At 37.7% G+C, this 15,448-nt stretch overlaps 1 protein-coding gene across 2 annotated transcripts in view; it reads right to left on the bottom strand.

The window, feature by feature from the left end:
* Window positions 1-4,494: 4,494 nt before the first annotated feature.
* Window positions 4,495-15,448, bottom strand: part of MAP4K3 (mitogen-activated protein kinase kinase kinase kinase 3) — a 135,279-nt gene continuing 124,325 nt past the window's right edge. For both annotated transcript variants that reach the window (XM_011970802.1, XM_011970803.1), the window contains 5 exons: window positions 13,459-13,527; window positions 13,288-13,380; window positions 9,619-9,689; window positions 7,068-7,123; window positions 4,495-5,929 (listed from right to left, as the gene is read on the bottom strand). In XM_011970802.1, the coding sequence (XP_011826192.1) occupies window positions 5,842-5,929; window positions 7,068-7,123; window positions 9,619-9,689; window positions 13,288-13,380; window positions 13,459-13,527 (377 nt within the window). In that variant the 3' untranslated portion in view covers window positions 4,495-5,841. The remainder of the gene's footprint in view (window positions 5,930-7,067; window positions 7,124-9,618; window positions 9,690-13,287; window positions 13,381-13,458; window positions 13,528-15,448) is intronic.

The following is a 15,448-nucleotide window of genomic DNA, read 5'->3' as shown; positions in this document are numbered from 1 at the left end:
ACACACCTATTTGTAAACCTGTCCAGTTGACAATACAATGGGACTAATTAAAAGCATCCCCAGAAAACCAGAATACCACATAATTACACATAATCCAATAAAGTAATTTTATTTAAACATATCACATTTCGCGTGTGCACATAACAGATATGCAAGTCAAACATAAATTCACTTTATTTCCAGGCCTCTGGTCTTGAGCCTTCTTCATTTAATGACAGTTCTCCTTCTCGGCCACACGTAGGCCCCCACCTCGCGCGCTCCTCGGCCCCCGCCGTCGCCCACTCCCCGGGCAGCATCGCTTCCGCTCCGAGGGACCCGCACCCGGCCAGTGCTGCCACCTCTAACCCGCCCCTTCCCTTCCAGGGGCCACCGAAGCGGAAGGTGGTCCCGCTTTTCTTTCGCGGAACTTTTCTTGGTTCCCACACCTGGAAGCCTCGGTCTAGACCTCGCGGCTGACCTCATCAACCCCTCACGCTGCCCCCCGTCCCCCCAGCCGCATCCGCACTTACTGCACGGACAGGGCGACGGTGACGCAGCCTCGAGCGGCGCCGAGCAGCCCCAGGACCAGTTCCCGCGCGGGTAGCTCGGAGGAGGCGGCCGCAGACCCAGCGACTTTGGAGGCAGCGGAACCGCCGCGGCGTCTCCCGGGCAACCGGGACGCTAGGGCGCGCTGGGCAAGGCGGCTTCCGGAGCGGATCCCTCTGGCGCCCGTAGCCCCAGCTCTGATCCTTCCTCTGGGTGGGTATAACCTCGGGGCCGAGCCTGTAACGTCAGGGTGTGGACGGAGCAAAAGATGCATGAGGGCGCTCAGGAAACATTTCAACCGCTTTCCCCTTAATACTGTGATTACACCATGTCCCCTTCTTTCCCAAGGCATCGAGAGCACTAAAAAGCAGCACACGTAACTGTTGAATATTGATTAGTTCGTTTCCCTGCCTGGGCAGAGACCTTCCGTCTGCAAGATTCTCTGTCATTAGTCATTACTTTTCGGTCTTGCTTAATTATCCAAATACCTTTTCAGCAGACTTCTGTAGGTTTTTGCGTGAAAAGCAGCTATGGATCAGAGGCCATTTTCCTAATTCGCCTAGCATCTGTACTAGTATCTGGGGCCTGACTTAGAATCAGACACAGGTTTGACACCTATTAGGGAAGAAAGTCAATAAAACAAATAATCATGTAATGAATGCTATGTGGAGATAATGTATTACTTGGGAAAGAGAATTTTGGCCAGAGCTTCCCCATTTTGTTCCCAGGACTAACTTAGAAATGCTGTATGTTAATAAGCACACACGTCTTTTGTTTCAGCATCAGCAAAATGCTCCCCATGATCATCGCCGGGTTTAGCATCTCCATCCTTCCCTCAGGTGACTCTCCTCTCCTTTTCTCATCCATCGCATTTCTTTTCCACGTCTTTCATTTGCTTAGATACATGCTCAAATCTCCCATCTTTAACCAACAAAATCAACCCCAAAACCTTTATCTCCTTCCTCTTTTAAGACCAAACACACTTCCACTAAAGTCAAATAGACTCATAAAATTCACATCTACCCAATTCCTATATTTCCACCATCTATCATGCTATAGAAAAATTTCTTATTAAGTACACAACTCTCACCTTATGTACAAATCCATCAACCTATTTATATCTTCATACTTGCTCTCCAGTTTCTGACACTGTTGATTCCTAGCTGGTTCTCTCATAAGGAGGCTCTTCACAACCAGGCCCATCCTTTTATGCAGCTTCCTGCCTTATTACTCTGCTTGAGAAACTCTGGTTCATTCAATCTCACTATTCCTTGAACATGCAGTATTTGCATATGTCTTGTTCTAGGCTACAGGTTCCTACCTTGCTTTCATCCTGCATATGATAAACTTCTCTTCATCTATCAACAACCTGGTTTACAAATCTCACTACACGAAGCAGAATTAGGCACAACACGAAGCAGAATTAGGCACAACCTGTTGTATCTTTTTTTTTTTTTTTTAAACAGAGGCTCACTCTGTTGCCCAGGCTAAAGTGCAGTGGCACAATCATAGCTCATTGCAGCCTCAAACTCATGGGCTCAAGCGATTCTCTCACCTCAGCCTCCCTTCCCAGTAACTGGGACTATAGGCATGTGCCATTATATCTGGCTAATTTTATTTTTTGTAGAGAAGGAGTCTCGCTATGAAACCCGGGCTGATCTTGAATTCCTGGGCTCAAGTGATTCTCCCACCTCAGCCTCCCAAAGTGTTGGGATTAGAGATTTGAGCCACCACACTGCGCCTGTACCTTGTTTTACTACTACTTACTTCCGTTTGCCTTTATTCATCCAAGTGTGCTCCTTGGATGAATACTGGTTGGGAATTAAACTTTTTCCATCTCTTCTCCAGTGCTAGTAAAGTGTCTTGGCTACATTGTAAATAATCACTATATGTCGTATAAATAATTGTCTCACAAAACTTAAAAAAGTCTTTGTTATAATGACTTTTGACTACTTAATACGCTTTAACTGTAAATTTTATGTAAATCCTTTTATCTTTATACCAAACTTGGAGAAGAAAAATGCCTTTTAGTAAAGCAAAAAATTAAGACAGAAGTTAATATCTCTTGTGCAGCAACAGTGAAAATCAAAATCTGAAATCCAGCACCTGGAGAAAAAATATCTAATTTTAGAAGAGAGTCTGTTTCAGCGGGCAGAGGATACACTGCACGTATTTTATGTAACAGTCTTGCACAGTGGTTAAGAGAATACACTTTGAATCAAGTGCCTAGGTTCAAATTTTAGCTCTGTTATTTACCAACTATAGTCCTGGGCAAAGCTACTAAAACTTTCTGTGCCTGTTTCTTCATCTGTAAGACAGCGTTAATAATACCTCACATGGGTGTTCTGGGGCTTAAGTGCCACTATATAAAGCATGTAGATGAGTACCTCGCACACATATACGTGGACTGGGAACTTACTATATGCCCTCTTAGTGTTTACCCATTATTTTGTATAGCACATACTTTCACCTCTCCACCAGTAATGGTGAAAACTGATAGAATCTGTCCTTTGTTTCCTGGTCTCTGCTGTAATCAGTCACACGTGCAAGCTGAATGACGCCATTAGGCCCATAACCAGTTGGATCTCATTCGTCTCAAAACCAGTGTCTATGCAATTAGCTAGTAAGAAGATTGCCTGAACTTCAATAAAGATGAAGTAGATTGTTTCCAACATTTAAGTGAGTGGCTGTCTTCCTTTTGTGTACATAAAGATTCATAATCAAAAATTCCTGGGTGGAGTCTAGAAATTTGCACTTTTAACTATTATCAAAGATGATTCTGAGGCACATTTGGACACACTCAGAAGCAGTGATTTAAATTTAGTGCCCACCAGTGGTTTTCATGCTGGGATGCACATCAGAATAATTTGCACAACTTTATAAAAATATAAGTTACTGAGCCTCAGCCCTCAAGATTATGACTCCAGATATATCTTTAGAAAGCTTCTGGGCAATACACAACCAGTTGTATATTTTATTTTTTGAAAATGTTTCTAAGTGTTTAACAGTTAAATGTGATGACTAACTTTTTTTGAGATATGACCCTTTATATAACTTGTAAGAATTAAAAACTGAAAAAAACGTGGTTCAGAAAAAGGGTAAACAACCTTGCCAATAAGAGCCAAGAACAGAATCTTGATCACTTAAAAATCTTCACTTAAAAATCTTTTCCAGCAGTCTGTTTTTCAGCAAATTGATAATGTTATACTGACAAAGATGTGTCCTAAAACATAGCCATTAGTCATTAATGATAAGATTATTCACAATGTGTTTGAGAAAAAGTGATAAATGAACACAGCTGTTATGGTTATTAGCATCTGTACGATTTTAGACGTGGAAACTGCTAAATTATTCAAGGTCATTGTGACAGGTAGTGGCATAAGTAATAGTGGAAATGGTGCCTCTTGATCCCCAATCCAGTTCTTCCCTCTTAATCTTCCCCTTCCTTACCTCTAGAACTGCATTTCCCAATGCTCCCTTACTTTCTCTAACCCAGGTACTAGCAAATTTTTTTAAGAATTCTTTAGTCAGTAAAGTAAGAATTTTAGGCTTTTCAGACCATACAGTGTTTCAGAAGCCACTCAACTCTAACACTGTAGCACAAAAGCAGCATAGACAACATGTAAGTGAATACGTGGTGTTGTGCTCCATTAAAACTTTATTTACAAAAACAGGCAGTAGGCTGGATTGGTCTGAGGACTGTGGTCTGTGGACCCCTGCCTCTAACCAGAAAACTATGAATGTTTGACTTTTCTTATCAGGAAGTCAAAGATTCTGCAAAAGATGCCCTTTTCTCCTATGTGGAATTATTAAAGCTTCATGAAATTGAAATCACATATCAAATAAAAATCATGATTTGAGGGAGCAAAATTGAGTACTTAAGAATTTAACTACAAAACAAATAAAGCTTTCCCCCTTTATATGTTTTAGTGTTACTATATACAGATTAAACCAGATGACAAGCTACTATACAACAACATGTTAAAAAACATGTTTATTTTACAATATGTACAATCAGGAACATATTTTAAAACCATTATCAATTAAAATAAATGAAGACCATAAATCACAATTTAGTTTGTTCTTAGTGTATATACTCACATTAAAATATAAAGAACATATACCAAAAAGAGCCAAAAGTGTGCATTTTGCTAAAACCTGGTATATACATATTCCATTGGAAAAAAGCAATCAAAAATGACTTAAACCAAAACTAAGTTCCTGTGATGTGTAGTAACCATTATATTGTTTGTATGAGGTAGTAACTAAATTATTTTGGCCATGTACTAATACTCTAAGTCAAAAGAAATATGAAAAGGATCATAAAATAAGGCCAACCAAAGAAAAATTCCAAGAGAAATCTGAACCACTTCACTCTATGGAATGTTACAGTTCTTCAGTGTGATTACATGAAATGTTTAGTGAGGACTCTTTAATAATGCTAATTAATTCTTTGTGCATACTGTAATTCAGACCACAATTGCAGTATTATATCATGGTACCGCTATTCTGTGATTCAAAAATGTTCAAAGGTATTATTTTTAAGCAAAGACAAGCAATCTTACAGGATTCTGCTTAAATATAAAAAGACCAGTTACTACAACAGGTGGTTAATTGTAATTGGTTTGCTTCACATAGAAAACAATCCAAATACATTTGTGGAGCCAAATGCTTATAGACAATGTCACAGCTTACTTTTGTGACTTAATACATCACATATCAATACTTTGTGCAAATATAAACACCAGTGTACTTGCATTAAAATTAAAAACAAGATTATAAAATGATTACAGCCTCCATTACAATTTTAAAAGTTACAAGATTTATATTCATATTACTAAATTACATATAATAAAAATACAATAGTGTTAAATGTATTGTTTCATTGCCAGCATCCCATTTTGTAATATAGCCACACCCAAGAATATACTAAAGAATTCTTAAAATATTAACCCAATTGCATTTTCATCAACATTTACAGCTGTACAGATAAGACACTTACTTGTACATCTCATAAAAGTACATTATCTACATAAATTCTTAGTGTATGTCTTCAGCAATATGAAGTTTCACAGAAAAAATACTGCCTATATGTACAAAGATTACATAACAATGAATTAAGCACTTGTGTGGTTCAATATGCTAAATATATCCATACCACTTAAAACAAAATTTTCCCCATCTTGTCTCATGCCACAATAAATTACAAAAGTAACTGAAGACAGGTTACTGCAGCTTTTGTACAGCTTCAAGCATCCATTACTGTTGCAGTGGTAGTGTTCTTTCTTTCTAGAGTTAACTGTCAAAGCACAATTCTCAGTAACTGTTTTCATGACCCGCCAGGATGTACAAATTGCTATTTGCTGTGGGGTTATCAGTTGGCCTACTTTCCAAAACCACGACCCTAAAAGTAATAAACAAAAAACATATAACAAAACAAAGTTATTCTTGAAAACTAATGTTAGCCCCCAAATTTTCCATTGCTTCTCCAATATGTGTCTCTATAAATGCTGCTCATTTGATTGTGGGCAGAAATCATTTGCTATCACTGTGATTACAGGGTCAGTTCTAGCTCTGGGAAGTAATTTTGCTGTCCACTACCATCCACCTCTAGGCCAGTGTTCTTCTAAGAGACAGAACTGGGGAGAAACCTATATTAGAAATCATTCGGGGGAACTTAATTCCTGTTACAAGTTCTAAAAATGATTTGCAGTTTAAGAATCAGAAGCTAAACTGCCAGGGTCTGACCCAGAGACCCAGGGTGCATGATGGATGAATAACATACTCAGACACCAGTATTCAGTGAAAGAGCAGCTAGGGGGCCAGGGCACTCACAGAAAGAGTTGTAGCAGCCATGTGCCCTGACTAGCTGGCCCTGTGGGCATTTATTCAGCACAGATTTAATGACAAAGGCTTTGAGTCAACACACCTGTGGGTAATTAATCTGAGTGCTCCCCCCTGGAAAGAGCAGTCCTGCCCCGGAATGATCAAAGATAGGTTTTAGGACAACATGAGTAAACAAGCTATTTAGATAAACTCCTCTACATTCCTATGTATCTACGCCCTAAGCTTTGGAGAGAATTCAGCTGCCTTCAGCCAAATCTTTTACTGAAGCTATGCAAACCTTCTGGCCTTCCAAGAAGGTTTGTGTCTATTTCCTATGACTTTATAATTTCTCCCACCACCCTGACAGATCCCCGACAGTCAATCAGAACAGGTCTCCAAAATCCTATCCGGCATTAACAACAAAAAGTTCTGTTCATTAACATATGGTATTTCCTCTTTCTTCTGCTACAAATCAGACGTCAGTATGTTTAATGCAAACTAGTACTGACAGATCCATACATTCCTGTTACTTGGAAGATCAGGTACATTTTCAAAGGCTTTCTAACTTTCTGACTTGTGATTTCTTATAGTGTGAAAAATTCAATGCTGAACATATTGCAGACATTTCAATTCTCTTGAAAAAGAAATCCATTTCATGCTGGATCTACAAAACATGTTTAGTACTCTGTATTTAATAATACAGCTCATTTTCATACCTGTCAGATCCAAGCAGCCTGAAAATTCTTGTGCTATCTGAAATTTCTTGTGTTACCTGTTCAATTAAAACATAAATTTAATTTCTGAAATTAAAGACACAAAAATTTCAATGGGCACTTCATTATAATTCAACAGAAAAGAAACATAATCCCTAAAATGAAAATATATTCCTGCATGACTATTTATTCAAGTCAGCATGTAGGTACATCAATTTGTTAGTCTAGGGGAAATGTGGTTAATTTTGAGTTAATCATAAAATACAGGCAAAGGAAAATGATTTCCTTGTTAAATCATAGGACTTCAAGGGAAAAATTTAAAAGCAAAGCACTAAATTCATTTTATTAATTAGAAACTTTCATCATTTATGTTAATGCTAATGGTAAGGTTACTGGCAGCAGTAAGCTACTTAGATCTGGTTCTTTTACTTAAAAGGCTGCCATGTAGTTTAACAGGAAATATTAAAAAGCCAGACATGCCTTGAGTTTGAATCTCAGTTCTCCCACTTACTGCGCAACGTATATAATCTGCTAGAAATGGTTTTTTGCCTTATGCAAGACGGGATTGAAAAGCTCTACCATGCAGTAGTGCCCTGCAGTGTTCTTATGAGGATTAGTGGGTATAATGCCTCGCTAAGGAAGTGCTCAATACATAATAATTATCTTTCCCATTTCTTCCCCATTCTCTTGAAATGATATTTTCTAATGACCATATATCCTTCAAGAAGTCCTCAGTATGACCAATTACCAGTTGAGGAGTTAAGAATAAATATAGGGCGGTAGCAGCTCCCCAAAATTTGGTAGACTGAAGAAAAAATGGATTTGAAATTAAATTTATTCCATCAATACCCCTACAATTAGATTTTCTGAACACCAATGACTCTTAGCTTCTGTTGTAACCCAGCACACCTGCAGGAAACAACACGCTCAGCACACTCCAACACCTGTGGCTCATCATGACTGTGATTACCAGCATATTTTGGGGTTTGCCTACTAGAAGAATCTAACATTTTTGGAGGTGTGTATTGATAGCCTGCCTGTGTAGTTCTAAGGTGACTTTTTGGGTGAACTTTTTCCTTTCAGTTTTTAAACCACTCTCTATTTGTCTGTAATGCTTTTCTTTCTCTGACTAGTGTTTATTAGCTGTTGACTGTTCTTATCTCCCTGCTCAGTTCCTCAGGTGATTTTAGAAAGTGTGAGCCCACTCGTGAGGATTACTTTTAGAAACATAGTAGCAGCCACCTTTTTTTTTTTTTTTTGGAGGGGGGATGGCGTCTCATTCTGTTGCCAGGCTGGAGGGCAGTAATGCAATCTGGGCTCACTGCAACCTCCGCCTCCTGGGTTCAAGTGATTCTCCTGTCTCTGCCTCCCAAGTAGCTGGGACTACAGGCACGCGCCACCACACCCAGCTAATTTTTGTATTTTTAGTAGAGACGAGGTTTTACCATGTTGGCCAGAATGGTCTTGATCTCTTGACCTCGTGATCCGCCTGCCTCGGCCTCCCAAAGTGCTGGGTTTACAGGCGTGAGCCACCGCACCTGGCCAGCAGCTACCTTTTAAACACTTACTGTAGGTCAGGAACCAGGCCAAGCACATTACATGCTTTGCTTCATTTAATCATAACAACTCAATTCACAGATGAAAAAATATAGGTAGAAAGAAGTTAGGTGACATGCCAAGGTCACGCAACTACTAACTAGCTAAACTTGAGACTTGAAGTCTAGTGTCTCAACTCTGGAACCCAGGCTCATGAACACTGTGGTATATTGCTTACTTTGTTAGAAATAAACGCTCTGAGCTTAATGAATGACAGTTTAAGAAACAAATAAGCTTCCTTCCAAGTGACATGACTGAGATTGGCTTGGGGGTACTGGAAGAATTTCTGACAATTTTATGTGCTTATAACATTCTGGGGGCAAGTGCCACATCTTGCTCACGTTTATAACCTCAGAACTTTCCAGCATAAACGTTGAACTGACTTGAATATGTCACACGGCTTAGAGTTAAATTATTTCTGTGAGGTAGGAAGGACTCACGAGATGCATAGCTAAAGGTTAGTAAAAAGGAAAGGTAAAAGGGGCAAAGAATTATATACATGTCAAATGAATAAGGATGTTGAAAATAAGAGGCAAGTGGGCTTCCAGAGAAATACGGTTCTTTACTTATAGTCTGTACTGGTCATTATTTCTTAAGTACCAGATAGAAAAGGTGCTTAAGGCCAGAGACAGCCAGCACTAGCACTCTTGCTCCTGGCGTTCCTCTGGGAAAGCTGAAAGAAAATCATAGTTGGCTCACTTTTAGCAGATTACCAAGTTCTTGTTCTAAATTTTAGAGTGATTATTTGGAAGCACATTAAATATGCAATAAGTTGTTTGAGTAGTGGAGAGAAAGAGGTGGCTATAGAGTACGGGCTACTGACTTTATTAACAGACTAAATACGTAAGTATTAATAAAATTGGCCAATCAAGCATTACTTGTATCATTTAGGAATCAAACTGTTTGAAGTGGAATTTGACAATGTTTTGTGACTACTTAATGGACATAATTTACTTACCTCATTAGATCTAAAACTTCTACCTTGCATTCCATGTTTCCAGAAAGCTAGCACACTGTCTTGTAGGCACACTAGCAGGCAAGAACAGCTCAATTACTGTTAATAGTACAAAAGTTCAACTGATAAGCATCATTTCATCCCTCTATCTCATACAGCAATATTGCAATTCACAACTAATGTCAGCTATTCCATATTTATATGGCATGTTTACATTTGAAAAGTTTAAAAATACACTATACAGAGCTTATGCATCTTTTTGGTAGGAAAAAATTCGCTGAAAATATTTTTGTTATAGATTTTGTTTTGTATTTTCAGTAGAAATGGGGTTTCACTATGTTGGCCAGGCTAGTCTCGTCTCAAACTCCTGGCCTCAAATGATCTGCCTGCCTTGCCCTCCCAGAGTGCCAGGGTTAAAGCCATGAGCCACTGCATTAGGCCTGTTTTGATAATATTCAAAAATAAAATACTGCAAACATACAGAAAAATACAGAAAACAGCATAGAAATACACGTGTATCCACCACCCAACAATCAAATCCTAACATTCTGCCATATTTGCATTCTGCCATATTTGCTTTAAATTTACATAGAAATACACGTGTATCCACCACCCAACAATCAAATCCTAACATTCTGCCAGGGTACAAATACAGCTGGCATCCCCTATGTACCCTGCCCTATTCCCAATTCTGGCCTTTCCTTTATCCCTGAGATAACCACTATTATAAATTTGGTATTTATCAACCTCATGCATGTTTTCACTATTACTATAAGCTTAGACTATCAATATAAATTTTATATTGAATGTTTCCAACCCTCATACATTTGGTATGATAAACACTTAGGTTATTTCTAGTTTTTCATTATTACAAACAATTTTGCAATAAACATTTTTGTACATCTTGAATACATGTACAAATCTTTCTCGATGGTAGACACCCATAAATAGAATTACTGAAGCACAGGGCATGTAGAACAAGATTTAGTTTGCCTTTTATATATACATTTTTAATACACATTTTTGCATGTACTCAGGGAGGAAGAAATCTTATTTTGTTTTCCGCAGGTAACCAATTGTACCAGCATCATTTATTGAATGGCCCATTTCTTCCCCACTAATACATAATGCCATGAATTTCCATTTACACGTGGGTCTATTTCTGGGCCCTTTCTTCTGTCTCACTCTTCTACCTATTTATTCCTGTGTTGCTATCACACTATCACTATGGCTTTATAGTAAGTTTCAATATTGGGTAGAAAAGGATTTGTCAACATTTATTTTATTATTCTTGGTCTTTGGCTCTTCCATATACACTTATTTTTTATTTTTAAAAATTATATGTAGAGATGGAGTCTCCCTAAATTGTCCAGACTGGTCTCAAAACCGTGGGTTCAAGCAATTCTCTTGCCTCAGCCTCCTACAGTGCTGGGATTACAGGCGTGAGCCGCTGTGCCTGGCCATTCCATATGAATTTTAAGAGGAGCTTATCAAGTGGCACAAAACATCATGTTGGGATTCTTACTGCAGATCCACTGAACCTGTGGATTAACTGAAGAACTGGCATCTTTCTCGTTTAAGTCTTTCTACCCATGGACACGATGTAGTTCTTCACTTGCTGACTCTTTAATGTCTTTAAAAAAATAATTTGGAGTTTCCTAGATAACGATCTTAAAAATGTTTGGATTTCATTTATTCTTATATATGTTACTTTATTGCCATTGTGAAAGGGGTCTTTCTTCCAATTAAGTTTTTCACTGATTATTTAGGAAAGCTATTCTTTGGTGTTACTCATATCCAGCAACTCTGAATTCTCTTATTAGCACTTGTAATTTATTATAGGATTTAATGTTCTATGTACATAATCATACCATCAGCAAAAAATGATCTTTTCATCTTTTTCTTTCTAATCCTCATATTTTCCCTTTCTCGTCTAATATACAATATTGAAATTTAATAAAAGCAAACATCCTTATTTAGTTCTCCACTTTAATGGGAATTAATTTGATCATTAAACTTATTTTTAATAGGCTTTGCTAGGTGGACATTCTTTTCTATTCCCAATATGCTAAGAAGTATTATTAAAAAAAAATCATTAATGACAGATTTTACTGAATGCTTTTTGGGCATCTACATGATTTTCTCTTAAAACTTGGTGTCATGTATTACATAAACACATTTTCTGATGCTGAACCATCCTTGCTTTCCTGGGATAGTCTACTATTTGATAATGTGTAATTCTATTTGCTTATATTTTATTTACACTTTAAAAAATCGATTTTCATAAGATTATAATTTTTGTTTTCTGTACTAATCTTGCTTGATTTTAGCATCAGTATTAAACACTGATTTATTCAGAATTCCTTGTCTGCAATCTGAAACAGTTTGCACAGGATAGGGATTATCTCTTCCTTTAATGGGGGAGGTAGATAAAAAACCATCATGCCTGATTACCAGGCACTACAAGCAATGAACTTGGCTGTGGTGCTCCATCTCCTGTGGGATACTTCTATAACTGGAGCCCAGCGGGCCTGTTAGCTTCAGACCTGTATACTGCTTTGAGATTCTGTTGTTGATCTTGCTTTTTGACCCTGGCTATGTCGTCTTTGAAAGCAGAGATTCCATTTTAACATCTTGATCAGATATCCCTCGAAACTGACTTATTATAATCATTTGTTTGTTGGATGAATGACATTCTAGTTGGAAGAATGCAGAAAACAGAACCTGGAATAAGACAATGAACTAACTGACTTTAGCCTTACCCTCTGCTAATATACATACATGCAAATATCTTTATTTTACTGATAAGGAACACCAGAAAAAGTGTGCCTAGTTAAATATTAATCACCATTCATTTTCCCAGCACTATGCTATATAAGATAATTTTCACCTTATTTTTTTTGAATGTAGTCATTTAAAAAATATTGATTCTGTCAGAAATCCTTTTCCAGAAAAAAACTCCTATTAAGCAAAATGTGAGAATGACAAGAAGAAACTTCCATCTACTTAAAATTCTCTGATCAGCAGGTACAACAGCCAAAACATAATCTGGTATATTAAGTACTGAATTTTAAAATACTTACAGAAAAACCCTATAGGAGTCTGGAGGAAATGGGAATTCAAAACTATGTTATGAGAAATGACATTATTTCTTACAAGGAAGATAACATTATCTATACTACAGTTATTAAACTATTTTAGAGAATGTATAAGCATGAAGGCTGATAGTGACTTCATATTTATTATATCCTCTATTTTTATTTTACTTTTTGAGACAAGAGTCTCACTCTGTCACCCAGGCTGGCGTGCAATGGCACGATCTCAACTCATTGCAACCTCCCCTTCGCAGGTTTCAAGTGATTCTCATGCCTCAGCTTCCCGAGTAGCTCGGACTACAGGCGCGTGCCAGCACACCTGGCTAATTTTTGTTTTTTTAGCAGACACGGGGTTTCACCATGTTGGCCAGGCTGGTCTTGAACTCCTGGCCTCAAGTGATCCACCCACCTTGGCCTCCCAAAGTGCTGGGATTACAGGCATGAGCCACCATGCCCAGCCATATCCTCTATTTTAAAAAAAGCGTCCTTAATAGTATCAATCTTTAATTTTGGATAATTAGCAGATAAATTATTTTAAGGAGTTCATAATGTAAAGAATTATAAAACTTTGACTTACCTATTGATTCAATCTGGAAATCAAAGGTGAGTTCTGATGATAATTTCCTGCTAGATTTTAATCTTCCTTGGAGATTTACTATTTTTATACAACCTAGAAGAAAAAAAGTCACTCAGAAACTAAGATAAAAGAAGTCTTGTTAAAGTAAGACATTCATAAATAAAAACTTACAGTCCAAGCATACAAGGATGGTATCTCTCTCCAGTTGGGTTACATGAGAAACATTTGTCTGTGGGGTATCTACAACACAAACAAATTTTGGTAAACCTAGAGAAACTGTGATACTTAAAGCATGGAAACATTTAAGAAAAAGAATTCTGAGGATAACAGTACTTGAAATGGATATGTCTTGTAATACACACGTAGTGACTGAGCCAGGCTATGTGGGTTTAAGTGCTGATGCAAGTGCTAAACAATGTTAAGTGCTCAACAGAGCATATGTTGGCTGTTGTCAACACTACTGGTGATGCGGAACACATGGATACAGAATGCCAACTGCACTAGAAAACAAAGTACACTTAAAATATCTTATAATGCAACTTTTCCTCTTTTAAAAACCAAATTTTCTATTAGTGGGAGATTTGTAAATACATGTAGTTCTCAAACTATGGTTCCTGCATCAACACCATCAGTATCACCTGGGAACTGACAGAAATGAAAATTCTTTTTTTTTTTCAGCCTGCTGCTCAGGCTGAAATGCTGTGGTGCAATCATGGCTCCCTGCAGCCTTGAACTCCTGGCCTCAAGTTACCCTCTGACTTAGCCTTCTGAGTAGCTGAGACCACAGGTGCAGGCCACCAGGACTGGCTAATTAAAAAAAAAATTTTAGAGATGGGGTCTTGCTGTATTACCCAGGCTGAGGTTTGTCTATATATGCCTTAAACTATGGTCTCTGTGTCAACCTCATCAGCATCACTTGGGAATTCACAGAAACGAAAATTCTCAGGTCCTATCTAGACTATAAATGAACAGCTCTGGGGGTGGGGCCCAACAATGTCACAAGTCTCCCAGTGACTCTGATGACTGCTCAAGTCTGGTATTTGCTGCTATGTACTACATACTCAGTGATCACTTTTACCAGTACTCCTAGTAAAGTGATGCTGTATGATTAAAAAGGTAACATCACCTCAGGGAGGCAGGGCAACTGGAGTTATGTAAAATACAAATTTTCAGGTATACACCATTTAAAAGTACATAAAATACTTAAAAATTCTGAGAATTATGAAAACGTTAAGTACCCAAGTTTTGTTTTAAATGTTTCCTATGTTAATATGCATTTCGTATTCATTTTCATATTAATGAACATAATCAAAACAATTTGATGCATGTAAAATTCTCTAAAAACGAAATGTGAAACATATAAAAAGTATTATCAAAATACTAAAAATATTTGAGTCTATATAAATTGTTATTTCCCCTTTATTTGTTTGGAAAAAAAGTGCTTTAATTGGTATTCAATTTGTGATATTAATTTAATTATTTCCAAGAAAGATTAATTCAAATATGACTTTATGGGTTACCTATACATGGTGTCCTTCAAGAGACATTGTTATTTAAAATACATGTCACCAAAATCAAATAACAACCCAGGTGTATACCTCATTTTATAGTAAGAGGTGTGTTCATGCACAATTGTTTATTAATATATACCAAATATACATACATACCAATAAAAGATACAGGTCTTTGAGGATCAGATCCTTCATGTTCATTTCTAAATAAAAAAACTGGTGTATGTGCTCTCAGTCTCATGTTTCGGCAATGTTTGCTTGATTTAGTTGGTTAGTTAGAGACAGGATCTCATTCTGTCACCCAGGGTGGAATACAGAGGCATGAACATCGCTCATTGCACCCTCGACTTCCTGGGCTCAAGTGATCCTCCCATCTTGGCCTCCCTGGTAGGTGGGACTACAGGCATCCACCACCATGCCCAGCTAACTTACATGTAAGTTTTATAGAGACAGGGTCTTGCTACATTGCCCAGGCTGTTCTTGAACTCCTGGACTCAAGCAATCCTCTCACCTTGGCCTCCCAAAGTACTGGGATTACTGGCATGACCCACCATGCCCTGCCTGCCAATGTTTTAAATTTGTCATATGAATTAGTTATTTTAAAGAGAGTAATCTTCCCTTCTTCCAGTTTAGTAATAGTTATTGAAGAC

The sequence above is a fragment of the Mandrillus leucophaeus genome, unplaced genomic scaffold (assembly GCF_000951045.1).
Source record: "Mandrillus leucophaeus isolate KB7577 unplaced genomic scaffold, Mleu.le_1.0 Scaffold974, whole genome shotgun sequence".
Classification (NCBI taxonomy): domain Eukaryota; kingdom Metazoa; phylum Chordata; class Mammalia; order Primates; family Cercopithecidae; genus Mandrillus; species Mandrillus leucophaeus.
The sequence above is the reverse complement of the archived record's forward strand: the minus strand, read 5'-3'. Positions and strand labels throughout refer to the sequence as shown.